This window comes from Ailuropoda melanoleuca, chromosome 20 (genome assembly GCF_002007445.2).
Source record: "Ailuropoda melanoleuca isolate Jingjing chromosome 20, ASM200744v2, whole genome shotgun sequence".
In the NCBI taxonomy this organism is placed as follows: domain Eukaryota; kingdom Metazoa; phylum Chordata; class Mammalia; order Carnivora; family Ursidae; genus Ailuropoda; species Ailuropoda melanoleuca.
The window spans coordinates 11727973-11743704 of record NC_048237.1 but is presented as its reverse complement, the minus strand read 5'-3'; the positions used below and the strand labels follow the sequence as shown (position 1 = coordinate 11743704).

At 44.3% G+C, this 15732-nt stretch overlaps 1 protein-coding gene across 1 annotated transcript in view; it reads right to left on the bottom strand.

Moving 5' to 3' along the window:
* Nucleotides 1-15732, bottom strand: part of NPAS3 (neuronal PAS domain protein 3) — an 891598-nt gene that overhangs the window by 12097 nt on the left and 863769 nt on the right. The window contains 1 exon segment of the mRNA XM_034648322.1: nucleotides 11424-11530. Coding sequence (XP_034504213.1) covers nucleotides 11424-11530 — 107 coding nt within the window.

Genomic DNA, 15732 nt, shown 5'->3' with positions numbered 1-15732 from the left:
TTTGGTCAATGCCACAAAGCAGGTCTGGGAGCCCGTCGAGGTCAGTGGGACAAAACAAGTTTCACCTCATCCCTTCATTTGCCCTGGGCCAGCCTGACGCACAGTTCCGAAGAGGTGAAGGTACATTCTGGCCTGGACGCCGACCTGGGCTCTTTCCTGAGGACTAGTATTTTCTGAACGCGACCTCCATGTGTCAGTGGGAAGCCAGACAGTGAGAGAGAAGGTACTGAGTTAGCTTCCACGACAGCAGGACATGGGGACCAAAATACTGCCCTCGTTGTTTCTGACGTCCCATAAAAAGAAGTCACAATGGAATTTTGCTTCTTTTAAAATGAACAAGGAATAATTTCTGCTTGGGGTTCCAGAATATAAATTTATGACTTTGGGATGAAGCTTCTTTCTTTAAAAAAAAAAAAAATCATACTGGCAAATCAGTTGGATCATTCCAGCTGCGCCAGAAGCAGGATCTGACAGCTTTTCCTGAGCTCATGTGGTCCTAATCAGCTCAAGAAGAAAAGCCACCTTGGTGCCAGTTTGAAAGGGATTTTTAGTTTGTAATAAATTAGACAACTTGAAAAAACACAAAAACTTTTTCAATTCGTTTTAATCCCGTGGCTGTTGTTTTTATTTGTGAGTTTTAGCTTTAGATAATGGAGAGAAATGACAGAATGTTTGTGTCAGGCAATTTCCTAAAATCCCCTTTGCGGGGAAAATCCGAAAAAAGCATGATGTAAGTTACTTGATATGGAAGTCCTTAAAAAATAGCTAATTGTCCCTCGGAAAGAGATACATAATCATCACCAACGAGCTGCAGACTAAGTTCACAACAATGTGCTCAAACGCTAAAGAGAGGAAGCAGAGAAAGCAAGCTGATGTGTGGGTCGTATTTTCAGCTTTATACCGTGATACGGTCTGAGTACTTTCAACACATAACCTGGCATCTTCTCTTAGATTTATCTCAAAGTTGACTTTTTGGTGTCCCAAACTTTTGGTAGAGCAGCCCGTGTGCCCCTCACTGGATTCACCGGGCACATCACAACATATCTAGAATGAGGTCTTTTAAGTTGTGCCATAGGGTTCAGTTTTATTGAAGGCTCTCACGACATCGATGGCCTTTACTGAGATCACACAGGGTAATCGCGAGGATATCGGGAGGGTGGATACGTGTTTCCCAGGTTCGCTGACCATCTCGAGCGGTCCCAGGTACCTTTCTGAGCGCATCTGCTACGCGCGAGAACTTGTTTTAGTCTGAAGTCTAGGGCGTAACCAATTTGTTCTTGGCTGCTATTCCTCAGAGGAGAACCAAGAAGTTGTCATCAGCTCCACCCCGCGATGCCAGCTAAAGGTGCCTTTGAGTTACAGGCTGTGCTCTTTAGAGGACAGAGGTGACTCCACATTTGTGAGAAGAATATAACAGAGACGTAAATCCTCCTGGTTGAACTGTTCCAGTTCTGCTCATCTGACAATTTTTGGCTCTTGGCATCAAAATTCCCCCTCCCCCCCATTGTGCAGGGAGTGACCAATACGGTTCAGTCAAAAGAAAACCACAGGGAGCTTCCTTCCACTTTAGGACATGTGACCGGTTACGTCAAAGACACACTTCCCCCACAAAAGACTGGATGCTCCGTGTTATTGAATAGCTTTTAGAAATGTCACCTGGCCTCTTGGTTTGAACTCAGTGGTAGGCATCCAAGAAACGTCCTGCCTGTGGGGGAGAACTCCTGCCCCCCTAACCGTGATGAACTCTTGCCGAAGCACACGTCCGTGGCTCTGCGCACAGTCACCAACAGAGGGATTTCAGTTTCCCTTGCGAAAACTTTGTCCCCAGAAATAGACCGATGATTGAAAGGACATAAAGGAAGCCTGTGTCTGTGGCAGGAACATAATTCTGTTAGTAAATCAAAACAAATCAGTACAAGTTTGCCTTCAGAAATATGGAGAAAAAAAGAGAACATGGTCTCTTCCTGTTGGGCTGTTCTACCAAATCAAAGCCAAAGATTCTAAATAGTGAGTTACTTGTGTCTTAAAAAGAAGGAAGCAGTCTAATTCAGTTTGAAGAGGAGATGGAGAACGCATATCAAAAGCGGTCTTTTAGCGAAGTGTCTCACAAAAGGACATTTTAGGGGTTTGCATATGCATTAAAAAGCTGCAATACTTGGCGTATTCAGGTAAGTATAGAATAAATAGGAAATGGTGAGATCATCGGAGATTGCACATTTCGCATTCACACAGCTGAACAAAGAGCTTCATTATCGTCATGGCGATAGGAGGACGCATCTGCGCTGCCATTCACCCCTCCGTGGGGTACCTTCAGCAGTGGCCACGGAGAATGGAGAGGGGGTGCTTTCTCTCAGGAACTCAAATATTTCTTTTCTTTTTTTTTTTTTTTAAGATTTAATTTATTTATTTGGCAGAGATGGAGACAGCCAGCGAGAGAGGGAACACAAGCAGGGGGAGTGGGAGAGGAAGAAGCAGGCTCCCAGCGGAGGAGCCTGATGTGGGGCTCGATCCCACAACGCCGGGATCACGCCCTGAGCCGAAGGCAGACGCTTAACCGCTATGCCACCCAGGCGCCCCCTCAAATATTTCTGAACCCACTAATGTGGAGAGCGTGCGAGTAAGGGGGAGTGCGCCGGAATCACACCTTTCTACTTAATACCACGGTTGGGCGCTTAGCTGTAGCCACTGGTTTTCTCCCTACATTCATGAAACCGGCAGATGAAACATGAAACAGAATACTGACTCTTTAATCTCTGCTTCTCCACCTAAGGCCCAAGGCAGGCTGACAGGGAACTTCATTCTGGAAATGGGACTTTTTTTTTTTTTTTAATTCTGGATTACTTTTTCATCTGCTTTTGAAAACTGTGGGCTATAGGGGAATGAACCTGACATAGACTTAAAACAGGAACAAGTGTCTTTATCTAAAAGTTATAGTCCTTGATGCTCACAGGAAGGTCATTTTCAAAACCTGCAGGAGAAACCGCATTAGAGGGAGAAACTGTACATTAAGGGCTTTATTTACTCGCAGTACAGTTTTTCATTTAGAGCCGCTCATAGGATCAACCAAGGCTTTGATGCCGTGCAGACTTTCCTATAGATTTTGCAATTAGTGAGCTAGATGTCCTACATAGCAGGCATCCACAAATTGGTTTTTAGTTTTTCTGTGAATCTATGGGCCGAGCAATATTTGGTAAAGTTTAATGATATTTGATGCTCAATGTGAGTTACGAGCTTGAGGACAGAAGACCTGTGGATGTTCTGTGAATGACTCTGCATCATCTATGGATTTTCCCCCTAATACACTAATGACAGCCCCTGCTGGAATTGCTATCTGTGTGATTTATAACCTCAGAAGAGGTTTTTTTCCTATACCACTGCCAATTGATAGATTTTTATTAACTGTTAATATTGAATCATGCAGAAAACTTTTCATTGATTTAGGACACATCAATTAAGTTTAAAAAATAAATTCCTCTTTTCTTTGTGATAACGTACTGAATTGGAGACCAAGGCTTTAAACACTGATGGTATCATGTTCTAGGATGGGAAAAATCGGTGATGGTCGGCATGAGTGACATTCGAGATCTCAGATTTTTTTTCAAGCTGTTTCTGTACCACTCATTCCCACCCTTCTTGACCTAAAACAGTTAAGGACAGGGTATTTCTTAGCCCTTACACTGTGTTGGTGGAGGGTGGGGGGTAGGGATTTGCCATATAAAGGGAAGCAGTGAACTCTTTAGCAGGGAATTGAGAGAACTTTATGGCTAGGAAATGAGGGAAATGGTGGATTTATTCACTCATTCAATAAATATTCTTTTGAGTGCCTACTTACCCCGTGCCAGGTACTGGGGGATCTCAAAGTATGCAAAAATTGGTCATGGGCCTGTCCCCCTGTTAGTCTCAGTCACGTAATTCCATTCCCTTACCAGTGATTGGTTTAAGTTTGGAATATGGTGAAAGAGCGGACAGTGAGACCCATAGGGAGGTCTCTCTCGTTGGGAGTTGTTGGGGAAGTTTTCTTCATTCTGAAACTAGGACTTACCTTGGTTTCCCTTTCTATGGGAGGCAGATACTTAACAATTTTCATTAAGAAACTTATAACTGTGATAACTCTTACAGAAAGTGGGATGAGGGTCTAAAGCACAGGGGTCTGGTCTGGCTTGTGTGAATTCTTCACCTCCTTTTAAAAATGAAGTATTGGGCAAGGTTAAGCTGGAACGTAGGGAGAACTAAAAAAAGGTAGAAGGATGAGGTTGGATCTTTGCCTCAGATTTATTTTATGTCTCTCGTGGACCCTGTGTTTCTGGATGAGGTCATTTTATGAAGTCCGCTAAACATCTTTAACAAGAAATCTGTAAGTGGTGAGGCACAGGTTCACAGAAACGAGTGTTTGGCAAAATCAGGAATATTTAAAGGAGCCCAGACAAATGGCATTTGTTCACCTGTTGTGTAGATTTTCAGAAATCCAAAGACTTTGTTGTGAAAACGTGTCAGATTCTGCCAGATAGCAGTCACTGCGGCTTGTCCACTGAACAGCCATTCCTTTTTTTCCCCAGTTTTATTTAGAAATAATGGACATACGCCACTGTGTGCATTTGAACACACAGCACGATGGTTTCATTTACATATATTATGACACAATGGCCACAGATAGGGTCAGCTAACCTTCTTTTTCTTGTGTAGGTAAAATAAGAAGGGAAAAGAAGGATAAAGGAAGAACATGTGTCCCTTGTGAGCTCTCAGGATCGACTCTCAACCACTTTCCTATAGACCCTGTGGCAGTATGAGCTGCAGTTGTCATGGCGGGAAGGGAGCTGCTGTCCTAGCCCTTCTTCCTGGATCAGGGAACCTTCCCGAGTCCAGGGAGACAAGCGTTGATTATTTAAGCCAGGCATGGTCTCTGCATCCAGTGTGTGCTCAGGCTTGGGCCCTTGATGAAATGCTGGACAATGAGACTTGGGGGGGGGGCTGTCTCCTGGAGGGCCCCGGCAAGTATTTCCTTTCAAAAACGAACACAAAGTAGTGACTGACTCTTCCCTGACTTCATACATTGTCTTGTGAGGGACTGGGGATGCGCAGTGCTACAGCCATCTTTTGATCGTGGAGAGAAGCTGAAGACGATTACAGATGAAGTTTAAGTCATGGGTTTTCTGTCACCTGTAACTGGATGCATTCTAGTAGATGTGCCCCACCAAAAATTCTAGGAAGCCAGAGGGCATGCGGAGTTCATGAAGAGGTTCAAATGACCTGATCCTTAATGCTAAATTTATGGAAAAACCATTGTATGCTAAACACATACACAAATTAAAACCCGATGCCCCTCATTTGTGTTAAACAAGGAAAAGTTTGAGCGTTTTTTTTTTTTGAGATAGGCAAGGTGTCATTAAATCAATGTTTTAAGGAAAAACAGTTATAAAACATATACCAGCATTTTGTTCTTAATCTGGTATAAAGTACAAGAGGTGATGGAACTGATTTTATTTCGGCTGATTTAGGTTAAAAACGGATGTCTTAGAAGTATTTCCCCCCCCCGGTCATGTTTTATAAGAGCAATGGGGGTTAGTTTCTCTCAAATATCAGGTATTCCTTTTTATGAAAATAAAAGCAGCTACTAATTGAAATAGTAACAAGGAAAAGCCCAGGGATCTACGTAAGGATTGTTTAGAATATATCCATCCCATCGAAGTTCCAGAGGGCTTACTCCCTGGGCAGAGGGGAAAGGTGGTGTGTTGCTGTATTCTGTGTCCTTTTATGCTCTTCTAAGCCTGGAATGTCCCTGACCCTTCACCTCTGCCCATCTCCTGCCACCGTGGCTTCTTGCCATCCTCTTTCAAGTTCCAGGGCAGATGTGGTATCTCTGGAACTTCTCGCCCTCCCTCGTTGCCCTGCACCACCCCCCTACCCTCCCAATCTCTGGGATTTCTGTGTTTTATCCATCTCAATAGTCCTCATTTGATGCTCCCTTTGCAAAATTGGTTGTTTTCATGCTATCTTCCCTACTAGCATGTAAGCTTCTGGAAGGTACAGACCACAGCTTAGTTTTTGTTGAAACCTTCTTGCCATACCACAAAGCTTTGCATACAGTAAGTACTCACAGACGTCAGATGAACGTGAACAGGGAAAATGTTACTGTTTGTATTCATTCATGCAACGAGTACCTGGAAAAATACTAACCTGGGGAAAAAAACGAAAGACCTCCTTTTGCTTACCAGTTGGCTGCTACCTCTGTTTATACTCCATTAGCTTTCTCCACTGATGTTCAAAACCTTACTCCTTTGTGAAGAAGTCCATCTCTTTATCAAGTAATCACATACTCGCTTCATTTGAACACTGGCTGAGATACCCTCAGAGCCAATTCGCTACTTACATTTTACTAGTGATCACAGAATTCATCCAACTTATGAAGCCCCTAAGACTGTTTGTATTTACTTTAACTTCATGCACAAGAATGCCTTCGAAATACAGTGTAAGTCGGTCCTCAAACATTAACCAGAACGGGGGTCCGCTGGGGATCTTGTTAACGGCCGAGCGGGACTCAGGGAGCTGGGGAGGCATTTCTATAACACAGCGGAGTAAGGACGCTCAGCTGCTAGTTAGGCCCTGGCTGCTCTCTGTTCCCTCTGTGCCTGCCTTTGGACTGGAAAAGCCAAAATCAGTACTTTCCCAAAAGGGGGGGGGGAAGATGAAAATAATACCGGTCATTCACTTCTGCATAAAACCCTGACTTTGTCTCCCTGCGACAGTCTTTTTCGGTTAACGGACAGGCACACGGCGCAGGCCACGGCGCAGGCCAACTTGGCTTCTGAAAAGAGTCTGACGTGGTAGCTGTTACGTGTACCTTCTTTCAGGGGCATTTTCCTATTCATACGGAAGAAGAGGAAAAACTCATTTGCCTTGGGAACAAGTCCAGCTAATGATCGGGTCGTAGCTAAATCCCTGAAGGCCCAGCCCCGAAAAGGGCTAAGATCAGAGACTAGAAAGAAGTCCCCTGTGCTGTTTGCACTTGGCCCACCCACCAAACTTTGCGCCTTCCTCTCTCCCCCCCCACCGCAGCTCCCTTTACTGCGTGCGCTGGCTGCATACCCAGATCAACAATTAAATTCCCCCTTTGTTTGCGTGGCAGATGACAAATGCATGGAGGACATCTTGTGTTTCCGAGGCAGGCAGGGCACTTACATTGATTGATGCTCGGTTGTGGAAAAAAATGAGCTGGGAAGGAATTACAATGGAGGGCCTGCAGACTGGAAGGGGATATACTAATTAGTCCTGCATTAAGCAGTCGGCTTGCATTTGGCGATGAGACGCCTTCAGGAGGGAAGTGTAGGGGTTATTGATGCAAAACAGCGTGCAATGCATTCTGCCAGGTAGCCGTGCATGACTTTTGTGAAGAAGGATAAAATTTTGTAATTAAGAAATAAAGGCTGAGGCTAATGTACTTTTTTTTTTATACATCCCCCAAATATATTGGTTAGGCCATGCTTTTTAATGCTACAAGATCTCGCAGACAAGCTGCAAGTCCTTCAGTCTTTGTGAAAGAACACTTCCAGAGTTTCTTCATCCTGGGAAAGGTCCTAGGAAGGGAAAACTGCTATCACTTCAAGCCTTCCTGGCTCCCTTTCCTTGAAAGTCCCACAGCTGCAGAGCCTCGAGCCTTGCTAGTGGAGCCCAACATTACAGACGGAAGGGAAGGCCCCCTCGGTCACTCTGTCTAGGTTTTAGAGAGTTGCTCATTTGACCTGGAAAGGACCCCAGGGATATCTCAAGACAAATTCAGCAACTTCTGCAGACAAAAGGCTGGATTAAAAGGGACAAATGAGAAATGCAAAAGCTGTTTCTCCGTTTGGTTCAGCATTCGTGGCCCGCCCTTCTGTATTTGGGCTACCAGCAGAGGTAGGGTAGTAGATGGCTGTGTTGTTCTCGAATGCTCGAGCTAACTGGGGCGTCAGACTCGAGGGAGACCTGACTGGTCATCTGGAGGTCAGTACCTCCTGAGCAGTGGCGAGCTGGAGCCTGATGGGCAAAGATGCTCAAAGAATTGCTTGTATGAGTAGTTGAAAATTCAAAGCTCGAAATGTGGATTGGGTCAGTTCGGCCCGGAGAATCAGTGAAATTGGGTTCAGTGACTCCAGTAAGATGGCGTAAAGAAAAAAAAAATCACAGAGGTCTTTGGTCACAGTGTGAAGGAAGAGGTCCTACAACCCCCTTGGTTTTAGAACCCCAGTATAATTTCACTCACCCACCATGTTGGTATAGATAATGCGATTCTTAGTGATTCTTTATGTTGAAAGCCAGTGAACTATATCAGGCGTCTCATGTTAACTTAGTGGGAGAGTGAATGGTCCAAAGTTCTTGGTTCAACTGATGAAAGTTGTCAGTTCCTGATGCAGCTGAGATTCCCTTTTACTTTTCTTATTCTAGAGACAAGTTCATCTATGGATTTACAGATGCCTATGCTAGGAAAAAGATATAAGTGATAAAGATAGCATTTTGAGTTATCAAAGACTATGGAGTCTTTATTTTTTTTAAAGTTTTATCTGTAAACTGTAGCATAAGACAGGTATCAAAATATCAGAAATATTATCAGATGGCTAAAACCTGTCTTTCATGCACAGAAACAGGAACTGTGCCAATAGCTGTAGGAAGAAAAGCTAAACAGTGAATGTGGTTTATTTTTCAACCATCCCTTTGCTTTAGAATTCTGTCTTACTCTCGAGCTGATTCTATGTCACCATGACCTTCTCTTGCCAAGAAGGTGCAGTCGAGGCATCCTTCAGTAACAGCCTAGGGCTTTGGACAAGCAAGATGCCATGCTGGCTTTCTGCCTTCTTTTCCAGTGTTTACACAACCAAGACTTATTACATGCTCTGTCATTTGTTACTGGGCTGGCTTTGGTTTGAGAATTAGGTAAACATCAGACATTCCATCACACAATTTTAGACTCAATCTTACTTTATAATGATGTTAATGTTTATTGTACAAAGCGAGATGCATTTGTATATTTTAGCATTTTCTTTCAGTCACAGAATGCAAAACCTGACATTGGCATCGGTTAGATGTGTGTGTGCGTGTGTGTGTGTGTGTGATTGAAGATATCAAGCACTACAAGAACGTCGAAATTTCAATCTGATTAGGATCAGAATTCTTCAGGATCAAAACACTCCTTTTCCTCCCCCTACAGTTTTACTAATTGTGTGCTACTTGACATTGTGGAGTTATTCCACAGCATGATAGCTAAATATGTGAAGTGTATTTTACTGTGCAGAATTATCAGCTCATTTTATTTGTTTTTCATGTGTTTGAGGTTATTAAAAGAACTTAAAATTAGAAGTCGTGTGTACGAGTTGAAAGAGTGAACTCAATCATTGTTCGTGGGCTAAATCATAAAGCAGAAGCCAGTATGTCAATATCGAGTAATGAAAAAAAATCACAGACTTTAAAAGCATACCTTCTCTGTTTATTAGTTGGCACGATACCAGAAAAATTAGGCGACTAGCACAATAGTGAATGGCAGAGTTGTTTATTTTCAGCACTCTCAAATTATTCTGGTTACTGAAAATGAGATGAAAGTAGATCGGAAAGAATGGCATCCAACATATGTGTTGGAGACCTTTGCTTCATGGGAAGAAATGAACTGCCCTAGCTCACTGTTCCTGAGGAATTGTGTTTCTTCAAGCTGTAAATCAAATCCCAGAGAGATAGCATGACGTTTTCCAAATAATAACTGAGGATGACATAGTTCTTTTTTGTCAGCACCGGGCTTCTGAAGTTAGACCTCAATTAAGATTCCAAAATGAAAAAGCACCCTTCTCTCCCCACACACATGGTCCACGACAGTGTCCTCGAAACAATATATTCATTTTTATAGCCTGGATCTCGGGCACATATTGGTCCAAAAACATATTCAGAGCTTTCTCCAAAGATTCCGATTTTTCCCTCCATCTTCTCCAAATTCCCAGCTACAAAGAACCTGATGTTTCTTTTCAGGAAACAGCATCATTTTTTTCCCCCAATTAATTGAAGAGCCATCTGCTTTTGTGGTGCACAACACCCATTCGTTCTCAGCAACAAGTGTGTTCCCTAAGTCCCTGGTGTGCGGTACCAAGGCGCGCGCTCGTTGCTGGGAGTCGAGTCTGCCAGAGAGCAGCCTCGCAGGCAGCCTTTTCCCCGAGACGTGATCCATACGAAATTTGACACTGAGCTTGGTCCCCTGTCAGTGCTGCTAATGCAGGGTTAAAACCAGTACGAGATGCTAGCACTTGGAGACTCTGCCTGGCTGACTGTCCTGCCATTATGCTTTTGAAGATGTGAGTTTAAAACAAGCAAATAACTGCAAAGAGCAGGAAAGACCTGAGATAGCTCCCCTCAGCCACGACGAGAAAGGGGAGAGGAGGTAAATACAGAGGCCACCTGGCTAGTGTTGCTACAGGAAAACTTGACCATCAAGCTGGAGTCTCTCATTTGTGGCACCTCGCATGTATTTAAAACCGGGGTTCAGAACTGGGTTTAGAACCTTCTAGGAAGACGAGCTCATCGGGCCCTCATCTTTTAGGAAGAAGAGTCTATTGATCGGTCATCAAAAGGACCTCTAGTTGGAAAGGGGCAACCTCTTCCTAAGCGGTTCCGCAGACCAGTGCCTCGCGGCTTACGGGACTGTCAGAGCCCTACCACACACGGTGGCAACAGCCCACTGGGTGTGATGAGGGAAGGCTGTGTGGGACACTCGTGTAGGTTTCTGCTCAGACCAGGCCAGAACACAGTTGGTCCTTCTGTCTTTAAATGCCAAGAAAGGTGCCTCAGAGGTCAGCTTGTGAATCAGGAGCTGGGAATGAGACTCCGAGAGCTGAGATGAGTTTCTCTCTCCCAGCAGTTAGGGGATGGAGGTGTCTGCTCCTCTGAATAACCCCCTTTCCAGAAATACACTGAAAAGATGTCACCTTTGAGAGGGGCTGTGTCCACACCATGTGCTCTGCCCCTATGCCCCGGCTTCCCCTTGCCCCAGTTTTGCGGTCAGTCAAGTAGGAATTGCTATAGGCGCTGGTCTATTTGAACTTGTCTTCTCCCACATAGATCTTGAAACAGAGACCACAAATTTCAGAGTGGATCTCACTCTCTAGAAAATGAAAGGGTCAAGAAAGCACTTAAGGCAAAGCTTCCCCCATCACTTCATGGGAGAGAGAGCACAAGCGAGCACAAAATCCTGGGCAAGGGCCTAAAGATCCAGCCATTTCTCTGGACCTGAGTTCCAACTTTCAATCGAATTCCAGCACGAGTTGAGTGATTTCTGTCTCACTGTTTCTCTCTGCGCGCACGGTCATCTCAAATGTATGCACGAGACACAAAGGGGGTGATCAGCGCTGAAACCAAACAAGCATCAGAGAGAGAGGACACCAGCCAGGCTGTTCGCACGCCCAGGGGGTACTTACGGTCCAGGTGACTGTGCCTGATGCCCTCGACGTCTTCGGCGTGGATGAAATGGTAGCATCTCTTTCCTACGATGTCTACAGGGGTCAGGTCCATGTAATCGCTGATCCTGCAGAAAGAAGAACGCAGGCTGGAATTCAGAAGGGGGGAAGTGCAGAAATTGTTAAATGGCTTAGAAACGAGTCTCCTTACAGTTTTTGTTATACTGGGGTACCCCCCAGGGAAAAGGGAAAGCCCTTTACGGATAGACAAGATCGTTTCTTTCACGGATATCGGACTTTTTCAAAAGTAGGAAACGTGCTAGATCCAGCAACTGTGTTTAAATAACGAGACAGGTTTTTTTCTTTTTTTTGGCATCAGAATACACATTCGGACAACACAGTTCCAGGAAATTATTGAGAATCAGTAACAATGCGAGATCCTCATTAGAGGCCAAGATAATTCAAGGTTACATAATAAAATAAAAACATGTTATGTTGATACCAAATGATTAGAGACACCTTTCATTTAAACAGATTGGTCTTCTATTGGGTATTTCCATGAAAAAGGGTTTCAACTGCTTCTTGGCACAAAGTCCAAATTGGCATTCAAGGGATATAATTTAAATGCTGAGACATACAGATGCCTGGGGGTATTATCTTTTTCAGTCTTAGTCATCTGGGAGCTCGGCTTTCACTCCTGGCCCTTTTAACTCGTACTTTGTGGTGGATTCCACACAGAAACTTTTAAACCGTTTCAGCAGCTCTTCTAGGTTTGTGCTCAGCTGTACGTGTGTGTAAGGCTGTGTCATTGATTGTCCAGACATCAATGTCCTCGGGCAGGAGCACAGAAAAATAGAACAGAAATTGGAAAACATGTTGGGGGAATCTGCCTGATTTACACAAAGATGTCAACATGCTCATTATCCTCTTCCCTGTCCAGGTACAGATTGTTTTTGGGCGGTCCAGGATAGAATCTATCTTTTGTTTAATTTATTCTCTTTACTGTCCCTGTGCTTTTTACCGTTTAGGGCTTATGATATCTCCAAATAGGAAGTGAGTCTTTAGAAATGACATGATTCAGAAACCTATGAGACCACAGTTGGAGAGTTCCATCTGACCCCCAAGGCAGGGAAATAAAGCAAACCAAACCAGAATAATGTGGGATATAATTAAATTATACTACCCAGTGAGTGAATTTCTCAACAGCTAATATTAAATAAGATTTTTGGCTAAACTAGAATTCTTTGTAAGCTGAGATGAAATGGGGCAATATAAAGAGTTTTCTAAACCCATGGTTTTCTGGTACAAAGCAGATTAGTTGGTGTTTTCCTAAAACCATTAGCTGCTTTCCAAGCACAGTTTACACCCCCTTTCTGCAAATGAGTGAACAAGGATGTCACGACAAGGCCTTCCTTGGTGTTTCTGAAATGTGCCAGCTCCGCTGAAAGCATCTGATGTTGGCTTTGTCCGCGGACATCCTAGGGAATGCAGAGGAGAACGGTCTGCGGAGTCCGGGAGAGGGCTTGTGTTTCTACTTAGCAATTCCCTAATTAAACAATAGATGCTGGGGAAAAAGCCAGTCGTACTTTAGGGAAGATGTGCTGTAGTTTATGCTTTGTTGGAACGAAATCCTTCAAAACACCTGAGGCACTCCTATGTACCAGCGCCTGTTACCTTGGCAAACGTGACCAGCTCCGTGTCCAGAGACCTCTTAATATCTGTGTAGAGAGCCCCAGACCTATATCAGGATCAGAATCCTGACGGCACCTTGTACGCTGAGCCTCACTTTCCTTATTTGTAAAAACAACTTCACAGGCTGGTGAGGGGATTAATGAATGAAACGAAATAAACAGAGTGCCCTGCCTGGCACACAAGGTATGCTTTGTCCTCACATCAAATAAGCAGTTACTGTTAACACGGGTCCTTTTTAAATAACTTCTGTCATCTTCAGCTGGGAAATGATGCTATATGGTATTGGCTAATAAGGAGTTGTGGAAAAGAGTGTTTTTTTTTTTTAAAGGAAAGAAAAAAAGCTTAAAGTGGGTCACAGAAAATGATCTCAATTATTGGAGTGGCACCATAAGGCACTCAGGTCCATGAAGCAGAATTAATCTGTGATCACAGGAATGAAAATTAAGTGAGGGTTTTGGGATAGGACGATCACCGGGAATAGGTACATACGATGAGGCTGTGTTTTTCGGCGGGAGTGATGGTAGTAAAGCTAAATCAAGGGAGCCCTATATAGGTTTTCAAAGAGGTAAAGCTGTAGGTCATCAGAGTTTCTATCTGCCTCCCCGGGTTGGAGCTCCATCTCCAGCATTCTGTATTTTTCATCAGAATAAACAGCTTCATGGGCTAGAATTGTGTTCTTTAGTGGATGCATAGATAAGCGAGGTCCCCTTCAGTGGTTAGTCTGACTGCTTCCTTACCAGTTAGCCCGACGTCTGTAGAAAAAAAGTGACAAGGCATGCAGGAAAGCCCACATGCAGTTAAATGCCTATTTTTTAAAAAATCTGGCACATTTTGAGTCCAAACTGTGACCTTGGACATATCATTTACCCTTTCTCTCTACACCGAAGTTGCCTGAGGGTGCTAAGGCAGTGGCAACACCCATCTCACAGAACTGTCTGGAAGCTCAAATGAGACAAGGTATATCATGAGCTTTGCATATTGCCGGCTGTGTAGTTCAGAGTTCAGCAGACACTAACTATCTTTATCGTTACTTGCTAACCCTAGCTAATCATTTCGGCTAACTGTCTTCCTGATACTCTTTTGCCATTCTGGAATACCTTACACATAACCAAGTATACAGTCAAGTTTTCTAAAAATTGTAAGAAATGCCACAAAGCTTGAAAGAATAGACTTAGAGTCACTTCTTAAGTAAGAATGACGGGTTTGCGGTATCGTCTACCCCACAGAACACTAACAGCTCAGGCGGGTGTCTTTTTCTCCCGGTGAATTCTTTCCTCTGAATCCGATCCTGACCGGAAACGGTAGGCACTTCTAACTCGGTCTCAACATCCTCGGTGCTTCCCAGTGGACTGAACGCAGAGGCTGGCCGTCTCCCTCTCGGCCAGGCCCCGGAGAGGGCAGTTCCCCCAGCCCTGGACCCTTCTGCGCTTTCATTTCGCCTCTGAAGGCACTACCGGGGCTCGGTGGACACACGCTGCCTTCGTGCCCGACAGTAACCTGTGCCCGAAAGCACCCTCTCAAAACGGCCTCAGGGATTCTGCCCGTGGCACCAGCAGATGGGATGGTATCACGGAAGCTTCCTTCCTGTGGCCGACACGTGCACGGTTCCCCTTCCCTCTTCTCCCCGCGCCCCATGATTCTCTCTTCTTCAAATCTGTCTGATGATGGGCTGATGACTTGCAGGTGAAAGGTCTGAGGGGGCACTGTCCCATTTCCTTGTCCCTTGCTTTGTGCTTAATGGAAAAAGTGAACTTTTAAACCAGAGGTTAAAAAGTCCTTTTATCAAAGCTCAGTGTTAAGGAAGGATTGTCAAGTCATTTATATGACGAGTCTTTTTTTTTTTTTTAATTTATAAAAGCAGAATCCTCAGGATTACAAAGTTTTATTTAATAGTTTTGCAGATTTTTCATCCTTTTCCCTCTGGGGGCCTCAAATTCTCTCTCTCTCTTTTTTTTCCCCCTACATGTATTGTGTGGCCTGAATGTGTCCCTCCCACCAAGAAATTCATGTAGTGAAGCTTTTACACCCAATGTGATAGTACTGGGGGGGGGTGGCCTTGGGGGGGTAATTAGGTGTAGATGAGGTCATGGGGATGGAGCCCCCATGATGGGATTAGTGTGCGCATAAGAGGAGGAAGGGACCAGAGCTCTCGCTCTCCGCTATGTGAAGACCCAGCCAGAAGACCGCTATCTGCAAGCCAGGAAGTGGGCCCTTGCTAGGAACCTAATTAGCTCGTATCTTGATCTTGGACTTCCCAGTCTCCAGAAGTGTGAGAAGTAAATGTCTGTTGTTTAAGCCACCCAGTCTATGGTCATGTGTCCTAGCAGCCCGGCAAGCAGCTAAGCCAATGTGCTGAATGCTTATATGAACACGGACCATTGTGAGACTGGGCCCATGTGGTAGTCAGGAAGTAGGTCTGACTGAAGCATCGGGAAATACCTTTTATGGCATAATTTTGCCAAGAATGTCTTAGCCCTGCTGCCTCCTTGGGTTCTCGGCCAAGATGGGTCTTAATTACAGCATATGAATGCCTGGGTATCCCAATCCATTCCATTGTTGTCCCTAATGTAAATCAGGACAGCAATGTAAATTTTAAATAAAAAGCACGTTTGGTGTCAGTCCAAGCAGCCATTAAAAA